We start from the raw sequence: 20,930 nt of genomic DNA, 5'->3' as shown, positions 1-20,930 counted from the left end.
AATGTCCACAATAGGCAAATCTATATAAAGACAAACTGATTAGTGGTTACCTGGGGCTAGGAGGGAGCTAAGGACTGGAGGGTAATGGTCAAAGAAGCAAGACTGGTTTTTAGGGCAATGGCTGCGGAGATGCTAAAAGCTTTGTTCACTCTTCATGGGTGAACCATATGTGTGAATTTTCTTGGATTGAAAGACCCTTCAATCTTTCTCTCAGGACCCTCGCCCCAAAGACCACCAGGGAGCTGAAGTTCGCTGCAAAATGCAAGAGGATTTTTATTAAGCTGGAGTGCCGGGTTTCAGCAGCCTTGGGAAGGAGTGAATCCCGAGCAGAAATTACAGCGAGGTTTTGAAGCCTGAAACTGCAAATAGGGTGGTAGGGGTATAGGGGGAGTTTGGAAGTTGGTGCCAGACCTTTATGAATTACGTACGCTTGTGGCAGTCTGGCTGACTGGCTCATTATCTGTCTCAGGTAATGTCTGTGCCCTGGCTGAACTTTGTGACCAGCCTGGAACCTTGAGGTCTGGGAAATATTTCCAAGTCCTTGAGGACCACCAGTGTCCTCAAAGATGTTTAAAGATGTTTAGGTGTAGCTTAAACCACTAGGGTCCTCAAAGATGTTTAAAGATGTTAAGTGTAGATGCTCACGTCCAAGGACGGGACAGCTTAGTAATTTTCCAACTACTGGGGGGCTAACTGTGGAGCTCTCCAGGGTATGTGATGACTGTGCATATGTCTGCGTATACAGCAGTGCGGAGGTGTGAAGACAGCCTAGGGTGTTGGTCCCTGCCTTCTACCTCTGAGACAGGGTATCATTGCTGATCCTACTGCAGCTGTTACTCTGGCTGGCCCATGAGCTTCCGGGAAACTCGTGTCTGCCTCCCACTCAATGTAGGCACCCTGAAAAGATGTACCCGTCTGTCTGGCTTTCCATGGGCTCTGAGGATCTGAACTCAAATCTTCGTGTTTGCATGACAAGCACTTTGCCCACTGGGCTGCCACTCTAGTCTTGAGTTTTATTTAAATAGAATTATTTTCTGCCAGGCAGTAGTTGGCACACCTTTAATGCCAGCACTCCTCAGGAGGCAGACACAGGTGGATCTCTATGAGCTGGAGGCCATCCTGGTCTACAGAGTGAGTTCTAGGACAGGCAGGGCTACACAGAGAAACCCTGTCTAGGTGGGAATTTTTATTTATTTATTTATTTATTTGCTTGTTAAGACAGGATATTTGGCTGGGCATTGGTGGCACACGTCTTTAATCCCAGCACTCGGGAGGCAGAGGCAGGTGGATCTCTGTGAGTTTGAGGCCAGCCTGGTCTACAGAGCGAGTTCCAGGACAGCCTCTAAAACAATACAGAGAAAACCTGTCTTGAAAAAGCAAAAAAAAAAAAAAAAAAAAAAAAAGACAGGATATTTTTTCCAGGCTGACCTCAAACTGTCTGCATGGCCAAGGATGACCTTGAACTTCCCATCTCCCTACCTCTTTGGTGCTGGAATTATGGGTGTGCTTCTCGATGTCCAGTTTATGTAGTGCTGGTGGCTGAACCCAGGTCTTCACTAGATGCTAGATAAAGCCTCAGTTATTAGGTCTCAAACCTAGGACAGATGGCTAACTGAGGTGTCTATTTAACACATCAAAGCAGACCTTGCTGCCAGGTTCTCCCAGCATCCTCAGTCTCTACCTGTTACAGGGTATGGCTGGCATATCCCGCCCGCTACCATGAACTTCTCCAGCCCAGGGACTGGACTGCTCTTCCCTATATAGTCCAGCCATTTTGGTTATTCGGTCCTTTTTGCCTACCCTTCACTTTCCCAGCCTCTGGGTCTCCTGGTCCCCTGGCTCTCCTCTCTCCCCTCCCCCTCTCCTCACATGGCCAGGCCCAGAGTCATGTTCCCTCTGCACTCTCCCGGATGCCTCTGCCTCTGAGTACACTCGCCCTCATATCTACAATATACTTTCTCCTCCACCATACCTTGGAGTAGTCATGTCTTCCTTTTTAATTTTTTTTTCATTCACCAATAAAGCTATTTTTTTTAAATTTAAGACAGGGTCCCTCTGTGTAGTTGTGGATGTCCTGGAACTCTGTATGTAGACTAGGCTGGCCTTGAAGTCACAGAGATCCACATACCCATGCCTCTCCAGTGCTGGAATTAAAGGTGTGAGCCATTATGCCAGCTCAATAAAGCTGATTTTTAAAATTCTAGTGCCCACCAGATCCAGGTTATAACACAGTGACTGTGGGTAAAATCAGTACTAGACTCAAGAGCTACTCTATCCTGAAAAACAGTCTCCAGGAAGGAATCTCAGTCTTTTTCAGGGTCACCAACCTCAGAAATCCCCATCTATCCCCAAAATACTGGGGGAAACCAAAACAGGCAAAACAATACCTTTAACCTACATACAAAAGGGAGAAAAGCAGAGGAGCATGGGATAGGTATGACAGGCTTGTCAGAATTCACTATTGCTATAGAAACTCAAGTCCAAAATAGACTATGCATTCCCTGCAAGGGAGCTGTACTTCAAAATAACACAGAGAGGCTGAGGGCCAAAAGAGCCCCCTGGATGGCCAAGGCTGCCTTTCTAACCACAATGACCTCAGTTCTGCTACCTCTGATGGGTGCCCCCCACACACACAGGTTTTCTTTGTGTCACCTGGCTGTCCTGGAACTAGCTCTGAAGACCAGGCTGACCTCTAACTCACAGAGATCCACCTCTAACTTACAGGGATCCACCTCTAACTCACAGAGATCCACCTCTAACTCACAGAGATCCACCTCTAACTCACAGAGATCCACCTGCCTCTGTCTCCACAGTTCTGGGACAGCAGGTGTGCACCACCACCGCCCAGCTACCTCTATTGGGCCTTGAACTTCACAAATTCCTTTCTCTCTCCAGACTAAAGGCAAAGGTCATCATGAGAATCTCCTGAGCTGTCTGCTGCACCCACAAGGTCTGTGGGCGCCTCAGTTACTGCCGTCACCATGGAAAGGAAGAGAAGGTCACTGGGCCTGGGGGACGAGTATCCCTTACCCTCAGCAAAACACACAAACCCTCAGGGCGCTGGGAGCCCTGTGGAAAGCCGTCCCATCCCTCTAGCTTTCCCCTCAGGGCGCTGGGAGCCCTGTGGAAAGCCGTCCCATCCCTCTAGCTTTCAGCCAGCAGCTTTGTCCTGACCTGGCGACCTGAATTCTCTCATCCCCGGGCAAATTAAAAGACCCGATGTCATTAAGCAATTAATAATGGAGCAGACGCAGTTTGGCTTCTGTCTCCACCAGACTCCTGCCCCAAAGAGCCTGCGTCAGTCCCTAAGGCAAGGCGGCTGTCTCCAAAGCCAAGGGCAGAGGAGGAAATGGCAAGGTCCTAGAGTGGTGGTTGGCACTCACGCAGGGTTCTGCACTCACTGGCACTCTCCGGCCTGGAACGGCACAAACCACACGACCCACGCACGGAAATCGCACCCACACCTGTTCATCGCAACCCAACAAAATCAATAACCTATCAACCACTACTACCAGAATACAGATTTGGGGAGCTGAGGCATTCGTTGTGTTAATCTAGTTACTAACGTCCTAAATAAAGCCTAGCACATAATGAGCTTTTTATAAATATCTGCTTAATGCTGGATGAATTAAGGGACTACTGTGTGTAAAGTGGTATGCCGGACGGGGTGGGGGTGGGGGGTGGGCGATGTCCATGCTTAGTCACTTCCACTAGAGCTGAGGCTTGCCCTAAGTCTTCCATCCGCCAGGGGCCGCTGTAGGAAACAGAAGGCTTCCTTTCACACGTCACTCTTTGACCCTGCGAAGCCGTTGCCCGGAGCTAAGATGGCGGCGTCGGTGGCTGCTGCAGCCGGGAGGCTGCGGCGAGCCGTCGGAAGGTCGTGCCCATGGCAGCAGTTCTCAACCGAGTCCTGTTCACCCCACGGAGCGGCCGTGCGGGACACCTTCCTCAGCTTCTTCCGCGATCGCCATGGCCACCGGCTTGTGCCCTCCGCTTCCGTGAGGCCGCGCGGCGACCACAGCCTGCTTTTCGTCAATGCCGGCATGAACCAGGTAGGGGCGGAGCTTCGGCGGTCGGGGGCGGAGCTCTGGAGCTTGCCTGAGAAAGGCGCTTCAGGATTGGGCCAGAAAGGCGAGGGGCGGAACTCAGAGCTCTTGTAGAAGAGGCGCTGGGTAGAATGACCTGGGCCCTGGTTAGGTCTTGGGGAATTAGTTTGGAGACGTGGGGAGAAATTAAGTTACTATCCCTGGACAGCAAGTGTGGAGCCCCGAGGGTCAGGGTCCGAGTGGAACACTATTTAAATAAATATAATTCATCCATTAAGTATGCTTATTGCGTGCCTGCTACGTTCTCTGACTCTTATTTTTAAATTTTGCTACTTTTATTAAGCAGAGGTCTTTGGTTTGGGTTTATTTACCTCTTCTCTGTTTCGCATACACAAGGGATGCCTGCCTGAGCTCCTGGGATGTGCAGAGTCAAGACCACATTGCACCCTTGGGGCCACAAATAACCTTGAGTTGGAACAGCCATCTTCATCACTCTCCACTTTAACCTTCTGTCAGGAACTCCCCTCCCCCACTTTTATGTGCTTCTAGTTCAAGCCCATCTTCCTGGGCACAGTGGATCCCCGAAGTGAGATGGCAGGCTTCCGACGTGTTGCTAACAGCCAGAAATGTGTGAGGGCCGGAGGACGCCATAACGACCTGGAGGATGTGGGCCGAGATCTCTCGCATCATACCTTCTTTGAGATGCTCGGCAACTGGGCTTTTGGGGGTGACTATTTTAAGGTGAGTCTCCAGGGAGCTGTAGAGTTAAGTCTTTGAACCCTCATGCTGGATGCTGTGGCCAAGTGCTAGACCAGACGGAAAGATGGTTGGTAAAGGGCGTGTGGGTCCCCAAGAACTCCCATAAAAAGTGAAGGCCAGTAGCGTGTGCCTGTAATTCTGGAGCTTCCGGATGGGAGACGGAGACAGGAGCATCCTTGGGAGTTCACGGGCAAGCTCGTTCCAGGCTAATGAGAGACCCTGTGGGAAGCACCTCAGTGCGGTCGCCCATAGTTATCCTTAACTTTCACACATGCACAGCCACAACTAATACACTCGTGTGCGTGGCGCACACATGTGCACTCAAAGACATACAATGGGAAGGAATGTAGCTCACTCCCTCACTGCCCTGATTCAAGGAAGGGACTCTGCCTCCTGCCTAATGGCTGCTTAAAAGTTATTTGAACACGGGGCTGGAGAGACGGCTCAGAGGTTAAGAGCTCGCTGCTCTTCCAGAGGACCTGAGTTCAATTCCCAGAACCCACATGGTGACTTGGAGTCATCTGTTTGTTTTTCAGTTTTTCGAGACAGGATTTCTCTGTGGCTTTGGAGGCTGTCCTGGAACTAGCTCTTGTAGACCAGGCTGATCTCGAACTCACAGAGATCTGCCTGCCTTTGCCTCCCAGGTGCTGGGATTAAAGGCATGCACCACCACCGCCCAGCTGACTCACAGCTATCTGTAATGAGATCTGGTTTCCTCTTCGTTAGTGCAGGCATACATGCAGACAGAACACTGTACATATAAAATGAATAAATGAATCTTTAAAAAAAAGTTATATGAACAGATGGCCAGACAGCAATGCTGGGATGATCACTGGACGTAAAGTTCCCAGGTCAGGGCGGGTGGGTGGAGGAGTTTGTGGAGAAGATGGAATCCATCTGGGGCTGGAAAGGGGATGAACTTTCTAAGGGCGAAGACACTTTCTAGGCAGGGAGAACTCAAGGCAGAAATGGACATGGCTTGGTCTGAAAATAGGGCTGGTCGTGAGAATGGTTTTGTCTTGGGTCCATGAACTCCCACGGCCTGACTGGAGCACCTCTCCACCCCCATGCTGGTTTCCCTGCAGGAAGAGGCTTGTGGCATGGCCTGGGAACTGCTGACACAGGTCTATGGGATCCCTGAGGACCGGCTGTGGGTCTCCTACTTTGGTGGTGACTCCAAGACAGGGCTGGCCCCAGACCTGGAAACCAGAGACATCTGGCTCAGCTTAGGGTAAGGTAACCCCTTTCTTCTGTCCACCCCAGGCAGTAGGAAGACTGGAGAGCAGACCCTCAGTACAAATCGTCAGAGTTCAGCGTGCCTGAGCATGCTGTGGGTTAGGCCTGGGCCCCGTCTTCCTGAGCTGGACTTGAGTGAGAGGTTGGCACAGCAGAGGAGGGGCCAGCTTCTGAACACGCCCATCTTCCACCACTTACACGGCTTTCTCCCCAGGGTGCCTGCCGGCCGAGTGCTTTCCTTTGGACTGCAAGAGAACTTCTGGGAAATGGGAGACACTGGGCCTTGTGGGCCTTGCACTGAGATCCACTATGACCTGGCGGGGGGAGTGGGAGCGCCCCAGCTGGTAGAGCTTTGGAATCTGGTCTTCATGCAACACAGCAGGTAATGGTGACTGAAGCCTACGTTAGTTCCTGGCTGAGCTTCCCTGCTTTTTACAAATAGAAACTGACCTAATTCCAGTCCTTGTCCATGACAGTCTCAACTGGTTACTGTTGCTCCTATGAGGGAGTAGAACTTAATGATCACTGAGATTTTCTCAGCTGGTCTCCCCTTGCACGCTTTCCCTGACCAGAGAGGCAGATGGAAGCCTGCAGCCGTTGCCCCAGAGACACGTGGACACAGGAATGGGCCTGGAAAGGCTGGTGGCTGTACTACAGGGCAAACGTTCAACCTATGACACTGACCTCTTCTCTCCACTGCTCAGTGCCATACACCAGGTGAGTCCACCCCTGCCTCAGCACCATTGCTTGTTATTCCCCCAGGGCCTGTGTGTGTGTGTGTGTGTGTGTGTGTGTGTGTGTGCGAGCTCCTAGAATCCAGATGACAACCTTGGGTGTCATCTTGAGGAATGATGTCTTCTTTTTGGGGGGCGGGGGTGGTGTTGGAGGCAGGATTTCTCTGTGGCTTTTGAGGCTGCCCTGGAACTTGCTCTGTAGACCAGGCTGGTCTCGAACTCACAGAGATCCGCCTGCCTCTGCCTCCTGAGTGCTGGGATTAAAGGTGTGCACCACCACCTCCCGGCTCGTTCATTGCCTTGTAGCTAACCAATTAGGCAACGCTGGCTGTCAAGCCTCGGGCTACTCCTGTCTCTGCCTCCCCAGCTTTGGGATTATAGGCCTATGCGCCTGTGCCAGCCATTTTACACGGGGTGTGGAAATCAAACTCGGGGCCTGGTGCTCGTGGAGCAAACCCTTTACCAGCTGATCCGCCTCCCCAGCACCCCCTCCCCCATGGTGCCTGTTTATTTGTTGAGAACTCAAGAGCATTCCCAGCATTGGGGACAGTACGACTGAGGATCCCAGGGTGTCAAATATGCGGCTGGGATTCACTGCTACCCGAGGTTGCTCCTGACTCCTCCCCTCAGCCATTCAAACCGTGTATTGAGTCCTTTATGAAAGATTCTGGGCTTGGTGTTCAAGAGGACACTGGGGCAGCTTGTCCTTTCAGATAAAAGACTTATTGAAAGAGTTATTAACTCCATGGACAGACGGAGCGCAGCATGGCAGGCCTCTGAAGACAGTTCAGGTCTCTGAGGCTGAGTGGTGGCCTTTCTTAGAGGTCTTGGAGGAAGGGGAAGGTTTTCAGGCCACGTAATTGATAAGTGGTCCACGTAATTGATAAGTGGTCCACGGTGCAGGCCTATTGCAGAGACAGAATACGATTCTCAGAGAATGTGGGAGATGTGACAGAGGGGCCAGTCTACATGAGTTTACCCTGGTGTTCTGGTGTCCTGTGCCTAACGAAAGAAGCTGTGTGGGTGGTTGTAGCTTGACCAGCCGCAATCCAAAACCTTTATGCTTAGAACAGAGGATCAAAAGAGATATGGAGATTACCATCAAGCATGAGTGACAGGCTTGTTTTCACCAATACGTGAAAACAAGATGAGAGCTCACAGGTTCTAGGCAGGCAGCAGGCATTGCAGATGGTCACTGGCAGGGCTGTTACAGTACTTGTGTGAGAAGACTTGCCAGGGAGATGACCTTTGATCTCAAACCTAAAAGGAGAGTCAGCACAGAAAGCTTATTCCAGACAGAGGACAATGGGTACCATGGCAAGAAAGGCCATTGTCAGCAGTGTTGAGGAGATTCGGTCCAGCACCGCCCCCTTAAGGACCTCCACCCGGATAAAGCAGGGTCCTCGACTACATCACAGAAGGTCAGAGTGAAGCAGAGCGAAGTTTATTAAGTATTTAGGTGGCCACATGGAGGAAAAAGACACTCAGAACATGGATGCAGGCTCCCTAAGCCAGCTGTGTTTAGATGTCTTCACAGTGGCTGTGTTTATGGTCCTGTGGCTTTCTAAGTTATATGTCTCAAAGGATGTCATTTGCAACAAGGCTTAAAGATTAATCAAATTTGCAAGCATAAGCTAGTTTATTTATTTTTCTCTAAGAATTCCTTTGGCAAATGAAGCCGTAAGGTGGTTTTCCAAAGTGCCTTGTTTACTATAGGGATGAGGTAAGTGTGCTAAAACGGCCACAAGCATTCTGGCCCCAAATTAGCATAGTTTGTTATGGTTCTGTGTTTTTTTGTTTGTCTGCGTAGGGTGTGGGGGGGGTGCCTACAGAAACCGGAAGAAGGCAGGGCATCAGATCACAAGGAACTGGAGTCAGGTGTTGTGAACCGCCTAGTGTGAGTGCTGGGAACCAAACTCAGGTGGTGGGAAAGCAGCAAATACTCCTGACTGTGGAGTCTTCTCCAGCCCTAGTGTGTCGCTCTTAACAGCCGTGCTTGAAAAGTTTTAGGAAGACCAGCACTGTCTCTAGGTGGCTTCAGCAAAATTAGTTATACTCAAGTTGTTTGACTCTCAGCTGACAGGAAATACCAACTAGATCCCCGGCTAGGGGCTTTCTTCCCCTTTCCAGGCCCTTTTGATAGTTTCTGCCTTCCAGGAAGGACAGCCAGGCAGCTGAGGTAGAATCCTGTGAGGTGTAGATGGAATCCTCGCCAGAGAGCACGCGCTGTGTGCCACACCAGTGCTGTCAGGCAGAGCTGCCACCCAGTCCAGGAGTCTGTGGCACTGGCACAGGCCGGGCCACCTTTTCTGGGTCATTCTTTTGGTCTCCAGACATCTGTGGTTGGGTGTGAAACAGCTCTACTTCTAGGCATTGGTTGGCTGTCAATTTGGGGCAGTAGGAATGGCTAAGCCATGTGTCAGCTATCATCTAGGCTGGCTGGCCCTAGCTCAGGCTTGTTCTCATCCCAGCAAGGTTCCGAGAAGGAAGACAGAGGGAGAAGGGTCTCTCCCTTATATTCTTTTTCTTTTTTTAAGTCAGGGCCTCTTGTATCCCAGACTGGCCTCAGACTTGCTGTGTAGACCTTAAACTCCTGACTCCACCTCCTAAGTGCTGGGATTACAGGTGTACACCTCCACACCAGATTCTGTTCTGTTGACCAGAGAAAGTCACTGGCCAGCTTCAGGCTTGAGAAATGGGAAGCAGCCTTAGGCCTTAGAGTCCTATGGCAAGGTGGCCTGTGTTCAGGGAAGGACATTTTGACAAATAGTTTACTACAAAGAAGATAACAAGTGTCCCACCTTGTGGGGTCTTGAAGCCCAAAGAGAAGACTTTTGTTCTGTGCACGAGGAGAAAGGCTTAGGTGGAGGGGATGCAGGCTCTGCCATGCACTCCCACACGGGCAGTCCCGGTGCCATGTGGAGGAGGAGCTGGAGCCAGATGACAGTAAAAGAAGAGCCATCGATCTCAGTCATCAGTCCAGGCAAAGGCCAGGGAAGGGGTGCAGCTTAGGTGGTAGCAGGAGAACAGACATGGAAGATAGTTGAGATACCTCACAGAGGAAAAGACCCATCGGTGGTCGGGGCTGGGGGAGGGGCTAAAGCAGTGTTGTGAATGGCAGGACGTCTAATACAAGCTGGAGTATGCTTGGAGGTATGCAGATTAAGTGGCCTGCGGTGGTGCATTAGGTAAGCATATACCAGCTCCCCCCATTTACTCCCCGGGCCCTGACCTTGCCTCTAGGATGATTGGAGAGGCAAGCATGGAGTCCCACCAGCCTGGTCCAGATTTCAAATCTGCTCCTAAGGAGCTAGTGGCCTCACATGGCTTCACTTTTATTTACTTGTTTGTTTACCTTGGTTTTTCGAGACAAGGTTCCTCTTTTAGTGAGACAGTCTCACAAATCCTAAACTGGCCTTGAACTTGCCAGGCAGCTGAGGATGGCTGTGAGCTTCGGATCCTCCTGCCTTTGCCTTCCAAGCTCTGGGATCACTGGAGTGTGCCGGCACGCCCAGTTTCTTGGCAGTGCTACATGCATGTACCGGGTATCCTACCAACTGAGCCACATCCCCAACCGTTTCCTCTTCTTTAAGGCAAGTATCGAGGCCAGGCATGTGCAGGTGTGCAGGCGGATCCCTGTGAGTTTGAGGCCAGCATAGCAAGTTCGAGGCCAGCCAGAGCTACATAGTAAGACCCTGTCTCAATCAATCGATAAACAGGCAGATAAATAAATAAATAATAAAATAATCGAGCAAGGGTGATCGTGCCTTCTAGAGAGGCTGTTTTAGGAATGGTTGGAGTCTTGGGGTTTCTGTGGCCGTGATAAGCACCATGAGCATAAGCAACTCGGTGAGGGAAGGGTTTACCTGAATCCCCTCACACCAGTCACATGAGAGAGAGCCAGGGCAGGAACGAAGCAGGGCTACGAGGGGGTGCCACCTACTGTGTGCTCCCTGTGGCTCGCTCAGCCTGCTTCCCTACAGGACCCAGGACCTCTGCCCACAGTGAAGTGGGCCTCCCACACCAATCATCAACCAAGGAAACGCCCCGGGCTTGCCAGCATGGCGGGGCATTTTCTCAGTTGAGATTCCTTTTTCCAAAAATGCCTCTAGCTTGTGTCAAGTTGACATAAAACTAGCCAGCGTACATGGCATGTGCTTCAGGCATGGAAACTCAGCAGGTGATGGCCACTGTGGGCCTTTTAGTACAGCAGAGGGGCCAGCAAGTCCTGTTCCGCTATGGGCGTCTCCAGAAGGTTGTTCTGTCTGTTTGGTTGGGGGGGGTTGTTTTGGTTTTGGTCTTTTGAGACAGGGGTTTTCTCTGTGTAGCCCTGGCTCTCCTGGAACTCACTCTGTAGATCAGGCTGGCCTCAAACTCACAGAGATTCACCTGCCTCTGCCCCCCAAGTGCTGGAAGGCCATTCTGAATGTTGTTACATCTCTAGTGGGTGGTGTGAACCTCACTGGCTAAAGTCTCATGCATAGCCAACTCTATTCAGAGAATCAGACCTGTGTAAGGTGTACAATCACAAGGAGGAGCCACACATGACAAAACCATGTTTCTCCACAGAGACAAATAACAGCTAAAGTAAACTCACTCCTATCCGATACATCTGGGAGGAGCATGAAAACACTTTCCAAGAACAATTCTGTGTTTTGAAGAAACTGAGGTCACAAGACTTGTTTTCTTGGAGTTTTTTTCCGTAGAAACTCAGAATTCTCACACAACCTCAGCCTTGGATTGTGTTCCAAGAGGATATGGTCAGTTTTAGGGCCAAGACAGGTACCTCCTGGGTCAGGCAGAGCTAACAGCTGTGTCTGCTTTCCTACCTTTCAGGGCTGTGGGGTGCCCCCTTACTCAGGCCGGGTAGGGCCAGCAGATGAGGGACGCATAGACACCGCATACCGCGTGGTAGCCGATCACATACGCACGCTCAGTGTCTGCATTGCTGATGGGGTCTTTCCAGGGATGTCCGGTGCCCCGTAAGTCTGGACGGGCAGGTGCTGGGGCGGGGGGCGGGGTGGGGGTGGAATGGGGGACTGAAATGAGATCAAGAGCTCAGAAGGGAAGCACCCCAACTCCCCATATTGCTGGTCAGATGACGCTAGGGGTTCATACCTGGGCTGTGAACCCCTCTAGGCTAATTCTTCGTCGGATTCTCCGTCGAGCCGTGCGCTTCTCCACAGAGGTCTTGCGGGCACCGCCTGGCTTTCTAGGCAGCCTGGTGCCAGTGGTGGTGGAGACGTTGGTAAGTGTAGAGCCTCCTCCTTTCTGCGAGCCTCCTGGGTCCTTGGGAGCCGAGCACCAAGCCCCGACAGTGCCCGCTCGCACTGACCGGTCCCGCACCCCATCAAAGAGGCTGAGAAAGCTGGTCTTGCTCACAGAAAGCAGGGAGACTTTGGAAGGATCCTCGCTTAGGCTGTGGACCATTGAGCTCGGGGTTCCCGTCCCTTCCACCTACGTCTGCCCCACTGGGAAACCGCTCCCCCGTTTGAGTCCCTCCCAGTTCTCAGGGTGTCCTAGCCTCTTGGGCGGGCCGGGTAGGGAGGAAGGGTGGACTGTTCACCTCCCCCGCACTCTCCTGCACCCCTAGGGAGCTGCTTACCCAGAACTTGAGAAGAACTCAGCCCAGGTACTGATCCTCGAGGGGAGGTGGGGGCTGCCTGTTTCCAAGGGAACACAGCTCCACTCTCCGCCCTGCCTTGGTTCAGATAACCAGCCTGGTGTCAGAGGATGAGGCAGCCTTCCTGGCCTCCCTGCAGCGAGGCCGGCGGATCATTGATCGCACCGTTAAGCGCTTGGGGCCTTCTGATTTATTCCCTGGTGAGCTGGGAGCCTAGCAAGGCAGAGGGACTCTCACTCAGGCCCACCAGGGCCAGCAAAGGCAGCAGCTTTCAGCCCATCAGGGACCTCATACTCACCCCCCCCAACTTCTGCCAGAAGTTTCTTGAAGGTGCTTGACCTGACCACTACAAAAGCCTCGCCCTGCCACCCCCTTTCCTAACTGTCCAGCCGGCTCCACCTCCCATCCCTTCATACTTGACCAAGATGCCATGTGTCTCGGGACGATGTTGTGCTACCCTTAGCTGACCTTGGAGCCGAAGCTTGAAGATGGCTCCTCTCCTGGTTGGGGGGGGGGCACTAGTAGGTTGTGTGTGGCTGAGAGCCTGAGCTAGCTCCCTTCCCCTCCCTTTGATCTGCCTCCCCCATCCTAACACCCTTCTCTTCCTTCAGCTGAGGTGGCCTGGTCATTGTCACTGTCTGGGAACCTAGGCATTCCCCTGGATCTGGTGGAGTTAATGCTGGCGGAGAAAGGGGTGCATCTAGACACTGAGGGACTAGAAGAGCTAGCCCAGAAAGAGGCTCAGGTACAGGCTGCTGGAGTCTGTGGTAACCCAGCTGTCCCTCCCAGCCCCGGACTGGGGCAAGAATTAGTCATAGAATTGGAATCTGAGGCGGGGTCTGTCCCATCAACTCCATGAGAGGGGACAGGACCTCAGCCCTACTCAGTCTGCAGAGAGGGGGTCCCCAAGGGTGGGCAAGGAGGCCTGACCCCTGTGATGTCTGGTTACCTGCCAGCCACCTAAGATGGCCCTCCAGAAGCCAACAAAGCCCTTAGGTCTTGATCCATGCAGGTTGCAGGGTCCACAGAGACAGAGCGCTCACGGGCTCAGGTCCCATCCCTCGATGTTTCCTGGGCACTTGCCCCTCCCCCACCCATGCCCACACTTGTCCTGCAGCACCGGGCCCGGCAGGCCGAGCCAGTTCCGGAGGAAGGCCTGTGTCTTGATGTCCACGCACTGGAGGAGCTGCACCGTCGAGGGGTACCCCCAACTGATGACAGCCCCAAGTACAACTATTCTCTTCAACCCAACGGGGATTATGGTGAGAGCCTAGACCCAGGCTGGTAGTCATAAGATTACCTGACCTTGACTGGGCTGGAGGGAAATGATAGCCACCAGCTTCCTGCATTCCCCAGAGTCCCCAGCAGGGGTCACTGCCTCTTTCATCTGGAAATGCTCTCCGACTTCACCTTCTAGTCAGATGCCTTTGCCTCAGATCCCAAGCCCATCACATCCCCAGGCTCTAACCCTGATAATCCTCATGGCTCTGGCAGAATTTGGCCTCTGTGAGGCCCAGGTGCTGCAGCTGTATTCAGAGGATGGGACGGCTGTGGCCTCTGTGGGGGCAGGCCAGCGCTGTGGCCTCCTGTTGGACAGAACCAACTTCTACGCTGAACAGGGGGGCCAGGCTTCAGACCGCGGCTACCTTGTTCGCGCTGGGCAGCAGGTGAGCACCTCAGTGGGACTTCTGTGGGAGCAAAAGTGAGGCTGGGGGCAGCCGGGAGGGGGGCTGCAGGCAGTCACTGTGGCACCATGCTCTCCCCAGGACGTGCTGTTCCCTGTGGCCCGGGCGCAGGTCTGTGGGGGCTTCATCCTGCATGAGGCAGTGGCCCCCGAGTGCTTACAGGTGGGGGAGCAAGTACAGCTGTATGTAGACAAGGTAAGGCCCCTCCCGACCCCGGCTGTTCTAGATACCCTCTCCCTCTCCACTCCTGCCTCACCCAGGACCCTGGGTGACAAAAGTGTTCCAGGCCTGGCGAATGGGATGCATGGTGAAGCACACAGCCACCCACCTGCTGAGCTGGGCCCTTCGTGAGACCCTCGGACCCTCCACCGAGCAGCGGGGCTCCCATCTCAACCCTGAGCGGCTGCGCTTCGATGTGACCACCCAGGTGGGCTGACCACAGAGAGACAGGCATTATGGGAAATGGCGGGCTGCATGGGCTGTGGGCCAGCGCCGCCCTTCTGTCCCGTGGAACCTCACCTCAGCAAGTCCCCTCTACTCAGGACACTACCCGTCACCTCTGGCCCCTCCTTGACTTCCCTGTGCCCAGTGGGAACATCATTTCCCTTGGCGGGGACAGAGGTAGTTACCGAATCCCAACCCCACTGCAGGTCCCACTGACAGCAGAGCAGCTCCGGACAGTCGAGGGCTACGTGCAGGAGGCTGTGGGGCAGGACAAGGCTGTGTATATGGAGGAGGTGCCCCTGGCACGCACTGCCCATGTCCCCGGCCTTCGATCACTAGATGAGGTGAGTGGTGGCAGGGCGATCCCGAGGCCTCGCCACCCTTCACGGGTGGCTGACAGCCCTGACCCATCTTTCCCTCAGGTGTACCCAGACCCCGTGCGGGTGGTGTCAGTGGGCGTTCCTGTGGCCCACGCCCTGGCACCCGCCTCCCAGGCTGCGCTGCAGACGTCGGTGGAGCTGTGCTGTGGGACGTAAGTGACCCTTGCCACCCTGTCCCTGTCCCTGGTCCTCACCCTTCCCCAACCACTCGCTGCAGCCACCGCCTTTGCCTTGGGCTCAGGCTTCTCCCTTCCATCCACCTTCCTTACAGGCACCTGCTGCGTACCGGGGCCGTGGGGGACCTGGTGATCATTGGGGATCGGCAGCTGGTCAAGGGCATCACTCGCCTGCTGGCCATCACTGGGGAGCAGGCCCAGCAGGTGAGGGGCCTCGGAACCCCGAAGACTTCTGACTCTGGGGAGTGAAGGGACACAGCTGGCACCCGGGCTCGGGAATAGCCCATGGTATAGCCAGCACCCCCACACACACACTGCCGTGACTGTAGCAACTGCTGGCAGCTATTAATTTAGGGCTGGTGCCTTGACTGGCGCCAACTGGTAAACATTTCTGACATGGCCCCGGTTGCAGTGAGCCACGAGACCCTGTCCTGAGAGAGGGTGGTGTGAATCTGGGAGCCTTCATCTTCTTGCCCCCTCCCACAGGCCCGAGAGCTGGGCCAGAGCCTGTCTCAGGAGGTGGAAGCAGCCAGGGAGCGACTAAGTCGGGGCAGCCGGGACCTGCCAGAAGCTCATCGGCTCTCTAAGGACATAGGACGCCTCACGGAGGTCAGGGCCACCCTCACCGCTGGACTTCCTACCTTCCTCTGGCCCTGTTCATTTCCCACGCTTTTTTGGACCCTCTCCGTTCCTCCCGGCCTTCCATTTGGCCCACGTGTTTGTCTTCAGGGTGGGTGTGGTGCCTGCCCTGTGGCTCTGTCGGTCCTTTCCTGAGGCTGTGGCAAGGGTGACAAAGGGCTCTGCCCGCAGGTCATAGACTCTGCTGTGATGCCTCAGTGGCAGCGGCAGGAGCTTCAGACCACACTGAAAATGCTGCAGCGCCGTGCCAACACTGCCATCCGGAAACTGGAGAAGGGCCAGGTGAGAGAAGGGGCTCCCAGCTGGCACCACACTAACCTCAGGAAGCAGCCAGTCAGGGCCAGCTTCATCTGCTCCCAGGCACCACATCCCCAAGCCCTTCCCCTCCTCTGCCTGGCTGTAGCTCTCCCCAGCCCTTCCCACTAGGCAGCCTCTTGACTCAAATGCCAGTCGGCCTTCATTGCTCCTTGACTGTCAGTTTCTAGTCCCCTCCCAGTCCATCTGGCCTTCTTCCTCTCACCTTCTTCCGTGGGGTCATGAGACAGAAGGTAAGGCAGTCGCAGAAGGAACCCAAGAAAGCAGGCCATGCCAGGCAGATCCCTGCCACCTCTCCGCAGAACTAGTGGCCTGTTGAGGGGAGCATGGGAAGGAGGGGTCTTGGTTCGGAAGCAGAGTATCCATGCCTGATCCCTCTGCTGATCCTCCCGCCCCACAGGCTGCGGAGAAATCCCAGGAGCTGTTGAAACGTCACTCAGAGGGGCCTCTGATTGTGGACGCGGTCTCCGTTGAGTCCCTCTCAGTGAGTGCTGTGCGAGGAGGGGCTGCCTCGAGCCTGACGGGGAGGACCTGGGCCTCAGGGTGTGGTGGGCCACTGTGCCGTCTGTCCTCACACAGGCACTGGTAAAGGTTGTTCGGCAGCTGTGCGAAAAGGCCCCCAGCGTGTCAGTGCTGCTGCTCAGCCCCCAGCCCTCGGGCGGTGTGCTGTGTGCCTGCCAGGTGGCCCAGGTGAGGGGTCCCCAGAGCCCACCCCGAGTGGTCCCTGCCTAGCTCTGGCTCACCTCTTTCATTCCTTCCAAGCAGGAGATCTAGCGTAGGGGGAGACAACCTATGGCAGGGATAGACTAATGTCTCCTTGTCCCCAAGCTGCCCACTCCCCTTCCCAGAAGGCGATGTGAGAGTCCCTAGTCAGCGGCCCCTTAGGCCTCAGTTCCTCGCAAATAAGCCTGGGGTGTTCGTCACTTCCGTACATATTCCCGGTGCAGTCCTCCCCTTGTTGCCTCACTGGATGCCCCTCCTGGTGCTCAGCCCGGGAGAGGGTGCTCATTGCTGGCGAGCTCGAGGGCGGCAATGAGGACTGCTCCACATGGCTGCCCCTCCCGATTCTCTCCCCAGGGTGCCACACCCACCTTCACAGCAGAAGCCTGGGCACTGGCTGTGTGCAGCCGCATGGGAGGCAAGGCGTGGGGCTCTCGAGTGATAGCCCAGGGTACCGGGCACACTGCTGACCTGGAGGCTGCCCTCGGGACAGCCCGAGCTTACGCGCTCAGCCAGCTCTGACCAGGCCCACCCAGGACCCAAAGGAATGAGGCAAGCATCAGGAGCTCTCCTGCAGCCACATGGCCTTCCTGGAGGCTGAGGCAGTGGACCCGCAGCAGCTGGAGGCCGGGTGTCTGAGCTGAAGAGGGACACCTGTGCCACTTGACACCAGGAGACTACAGGAAACAATCATGGACCGAAAAGCAGCAATCCCAACAAATGTGAAGACCTGGGCTATTGTAGCTGACAGTGCCTATTAAAGTAGTTCACAGGCCTGGGGAGTCGGCCAGGTGGTTAAGAGCAATTGTTTCAGCAGGGTGGTGGTGGCACACACCTTTAGTCCCAGCACTTGGGAAGCAGAAGCTGGCAGATCTACGTGAGTTCCAGGCCAGCCTGGTCTACAGAGTAATAAGTTCCAGGATGGCCAGGGTTACACAGAGAAACCCTGTCTGGAGAAACAAAACAAACAAAAAAAAGTGCTTGTTCCTGGAAAGGGCCTGGGTTCAATTCCCAGCGTCCACATGGAGGCCTCCCCACCTCCTCATGCGCCAGGCAGGCATGTGGTACACAGACATATATGCAGGCAAACGCTCATGCCCACAAAATAATAAAAATTTTTAAAAAGTATTTAACGGAGGATTGGGAGTTCTGGAGGATAATGTTGTCGAGAGTGGTGTGAGCCGGGTGTTGGTGGCGCTCGCCTTTAATCCCAGCATTTGGGAGGCAGAGGCAGGCGAATGTGTGTGAGTTCCAGGACAGCCAGGGCTGTTACACAGAGAAGAGTGGCCTGATGGCACAGGGGTGGGAAAGGCCAGAGTGGTCTACAGTGAGTTCCAGGACTACACAGAGAGACCCTGTCTTGAAAATATAAATAAATGAATGAATGAGTGAATGAGTGAACGAATGAAGAGTGCTTGCTGTTCTTCTGGGGCCCAGGTTCTGTTCCCAGCACCCGCATGATGATCCACAGTCACCACAACCTCAGCATCAGCACACCCAAATCCCTATTTTGGATTCTGGGGCCCCTGCAATATGAGTCACGCCCAGATGCAATGTGAGAGTGGCCTTCCTCAGCATGGCATGCGTACCCCATCACTAATCTGACCGCTCACCCTATGGAAAGACACCTGGTACCTAAGTCTAGACCATCCAACCACCAGTGTTCAGATGGGGTCTCTGGGCCAGGATTGGCTGGGTACCAGGAAGGGTGTCCTGGCTATGAAGACCCAGGTGTCACGTGAAAATCAGAACAGCGGGGCACACACCCCTGTGTCATTCCCCTTTTTTAACAGTGACTTGTCTGATGTAAGGCCAGGATGGCTTGCTGATACTTTGAGCACAGCGGCTGGTTAATGAACTGACAGTGACAAACACCAGACGTAAGGGCGTGTCCCATTGTGGAACCTGCTCCCCGGGGAGAAAAACAGAGGAGGGGGCAGGCAGTGGAGAGCGGGGTCAAGGGTGAGAAGGGAGAGAATGGGCACAGAGGGACAGGAGTGACATCACTACCCCACTGTGAGGGGGTGTCTGAGCTGGAGGGTAAGGGTGCGTGTGAGCTAAGGAGACCTGAGCTGGAGAACAGCCAGTGAATGCCCAGGCTGTGAGGCAGGGTTCAGAGAAGCCATGGGTGGTCAGACCAGTGATGGACTTTCTTTTTTTTTAGTTTATTTTTTACATTCCAATCCCAGGTCCCCCTCCCTCCTCTCCTACCATTCCCCCCCTCCCTCCTCCCGTCTGCTCCTCAGAGAGGGTGAGGCCTCCCCTAGGAAGTCTACTAAGTCTGTCCCATCATCTCACCGAGGCAGGACCAAGGCCCCTCTCCACTCCCACACCCGTGTCTAGGCTGAGCAAGGTCTCTCTCCATACGGAACGGGCTCCACTATTCAGTTTATGAATCAGCGTTAGATCTTGGACCCACTGCCAGCGCCCTCATATATTGTCCCAGCCACACCATTGTCACCTATATAAAGGGAGTCTAGTTCTGTCTTATGCAGGTTCCCCATTTGTCAGACCTGAGTCAGTGATGGACTTTCTTATCTGAGTTAGTTAGGGTCTCCATATATAGCCGTTTGGTTGCCCTGGAACTCCCTGTGGGCCAAGCTGGCCTCCAACAGAGACCTCTGCCTCCCAAGCGCTGAGGCTGGAAGCAGACTCCACCATGCCCAGCCAACAATAAATAGCCTTTTAAACGTTAACGCAGCGCCTGCCTCAAGGCAGAGCTGAAGAAAAGACTGAAGCTGGGCTGAGGTGGTGACCCAAGTTCAAGTGCCAGAGGCCACTTAACCCAGGTGAGGTGGTGCACCCTTCTAATCCCAGCCGTGCAGAGCGGGCACGGGTGCTCAGGGACAGGCAGAGCCCTGGCTTCCACGAGTCGTCCAGCCTAGCCTGTTGGCTGAGGTTCAGAGCAGTGGACCCTTTCTCAAGGGGGACAATAACGCCTGAGGCGGGCCCTCTACCGCCCATCTGCATGGACACATGTGTTCCCATCTATACACGGACACAGAGCGGCTGAAGCAGGATGAAGTCAGGGGAGGCCCCTCCTCCTCTATCAGAACGGGGAGGCCCCTCCTCCTCTATCAGAACGGGAGGCCCCTCCTCCTCTATCAGAACGGGGAGGCCCCTCCTCCTCTATCAGAACGGGGAGGCCCCTCCTCCTCTATCAGAACGAAGCCACTGCGAAGCTGGGGAGGGGGCACACATCTTCAGAAAGGGTTCCTTGACATTGTCTAATAACAGAAGAGCAGCGTGGGCCCACGGTGCCGTAGCGCCACACTGTGACTGATGAGTGATCATTTGGGCTGGGGATGTAGCCCAGGTGGCAGAGTCCTAGCATGTACTAAGCCCTGGGTCTGTTCCCCTGTACCACACATACCCGGCAAACCAAACGACACCCCTGTTATCACAGTCCTGGAGAGGTGAGACAGGAATGTCAGAAGTTCGAGGTCATCCACAACGACACAAGTGACCCTTTGTAAGGGAGGGCTTGAAGGGACTTTGGGAACAGAAGCCTGGCTCCTCGCTGCATGGCTTGACCTCTGGAACTCGCTAATAGACCGGTCTATAGTATTTACCTCCATGGCCACCGTGCTGGGATGCACCGGAGCCATCTGACCAGAGAAGCTAAGCTTTGCCTCCCTGGGACCCCTCCACCAGTCTGCTGGTCCTCTGCTCTGGAGAAGGATTCCTCTTCCTATACAGATCCCTGGAGTCAGGACAGGAACACTCTCCTGTCATGCTGGAAACTTTGCAGGCGCCAGGCTTCAGAGTGAAGGAGCACTGTGGAGGCCCTGGCCCTTTCTGCCTGCCTGACACCGGTTCCTATTGGAGAAAGATGAAGGGGCTCCCCAAGCAGAGTTGGAGTCCTCAGCCTGACCACAGGGGAATTCTTTTTGTTTTTGTTTTTGTTTTTCGAGACAGGGTTTTTCTGTGTTGTTTTGGAGCCTGTCCTGGAACTCGCTCTGTAGACCAGGCTGGTCTCGAACTCACAGAGATCCGCCTGCCTCTGCCTCCCGAGCGCTGGGATTAAAGGCGTGCGCCACCAATCAACAACAGGGGGATTCTTAAGTACCTGTGCCTCCCCTGTTTGCTTTGTTTCGCTTGGGCCTTCTCCCCTCCCCCGCCCCTAACCAAAAGTACATCCTCTCCGTGCAAAAGGCTTGTGCATCCCGAAAC

General features: G+C 54.3%; 1 protein-coding gene across 3 annotated transcripts; it reads left to right on the top strand.

Annotated features, from left to right (window-relative positions):
• Positions 1–3,812: 3,812 nt before the first annotated feature.
• Positions 3,813–17,885, top strand: Aars2 (alanyl-tRNA synthetase 2, mitochondrial). Of its 3 annotated transcripts, none has more exons than XM_005072318.4 (22): positions 3,813–4,052; positions 4,596–4,787; positions 5,891–6,036; positions 6,256–6,423; positions 6,614–6,758; positions 11,612–11,757; positions 11,915–12,023; positions 12,369–12,407; positions 12,487–12,598; positions 13,010–13,143; positions 13,516–13,660; positions 13,893–14,065; positions 14,165–14,278; positions 14,370–14,510; positions 14,734–14,871; positions 14,950–15,059; positions 15,179–15,287; positions 15,570–15,692; positions 15,894–16,004; positions 16,438–16,521; positions 16,617–16,727; positions 17,115–17,885. In XM_005072318.4, exons 1-22 carry the CDS (start codon positions 3,825–3,827, stop codon positions 17,277–17,279), a joined length of 2,943 nt encoding a protein of 980 aa, XP_005072375.1. In that variant the 5' UTR covers positions 3,813–3,824; the 3' UTR covers positions 17,280–17,885. The 3 variants fall into 3 exon arrangements, with proteins under 3 accessions (XP_005072375.1, XP_040585401.1, XP_040585402.1); XM_040729468.1 differs by having other exon boundaries at positions 3,980–4,052; positions 4,443–4,787; XM_040729467.1 differs by lacking the exon at positions 16,617–16,727.
• Positions 17,886–20,930: the final 3,045 nt, after the last annotated feature.

The sequence above is a fragment of the Mesocricetus auratus genome, unplaced genomic scaffold (genome assembly GCF_017639785.1).
Source record: "Mesocricetus auratus isolate SY011 unplaced genomic scaffold, BCM_Maur_2.0 Super-Scaffold_100021, whole genome shotgun sequence".
In the NCBI taxonomy this organism is placed as follows: Eukaryota; Metazoa; Chordata; class Mammalia; order Rodentia; family Cricetidae; genus Mesocricetus; species Mesocricetus auratus.
The sequence above is the reverse complement of the archived record's forward strand: the minus strand, read 5'-3'. Positions and strand labels throughout refer to the sequence as shown.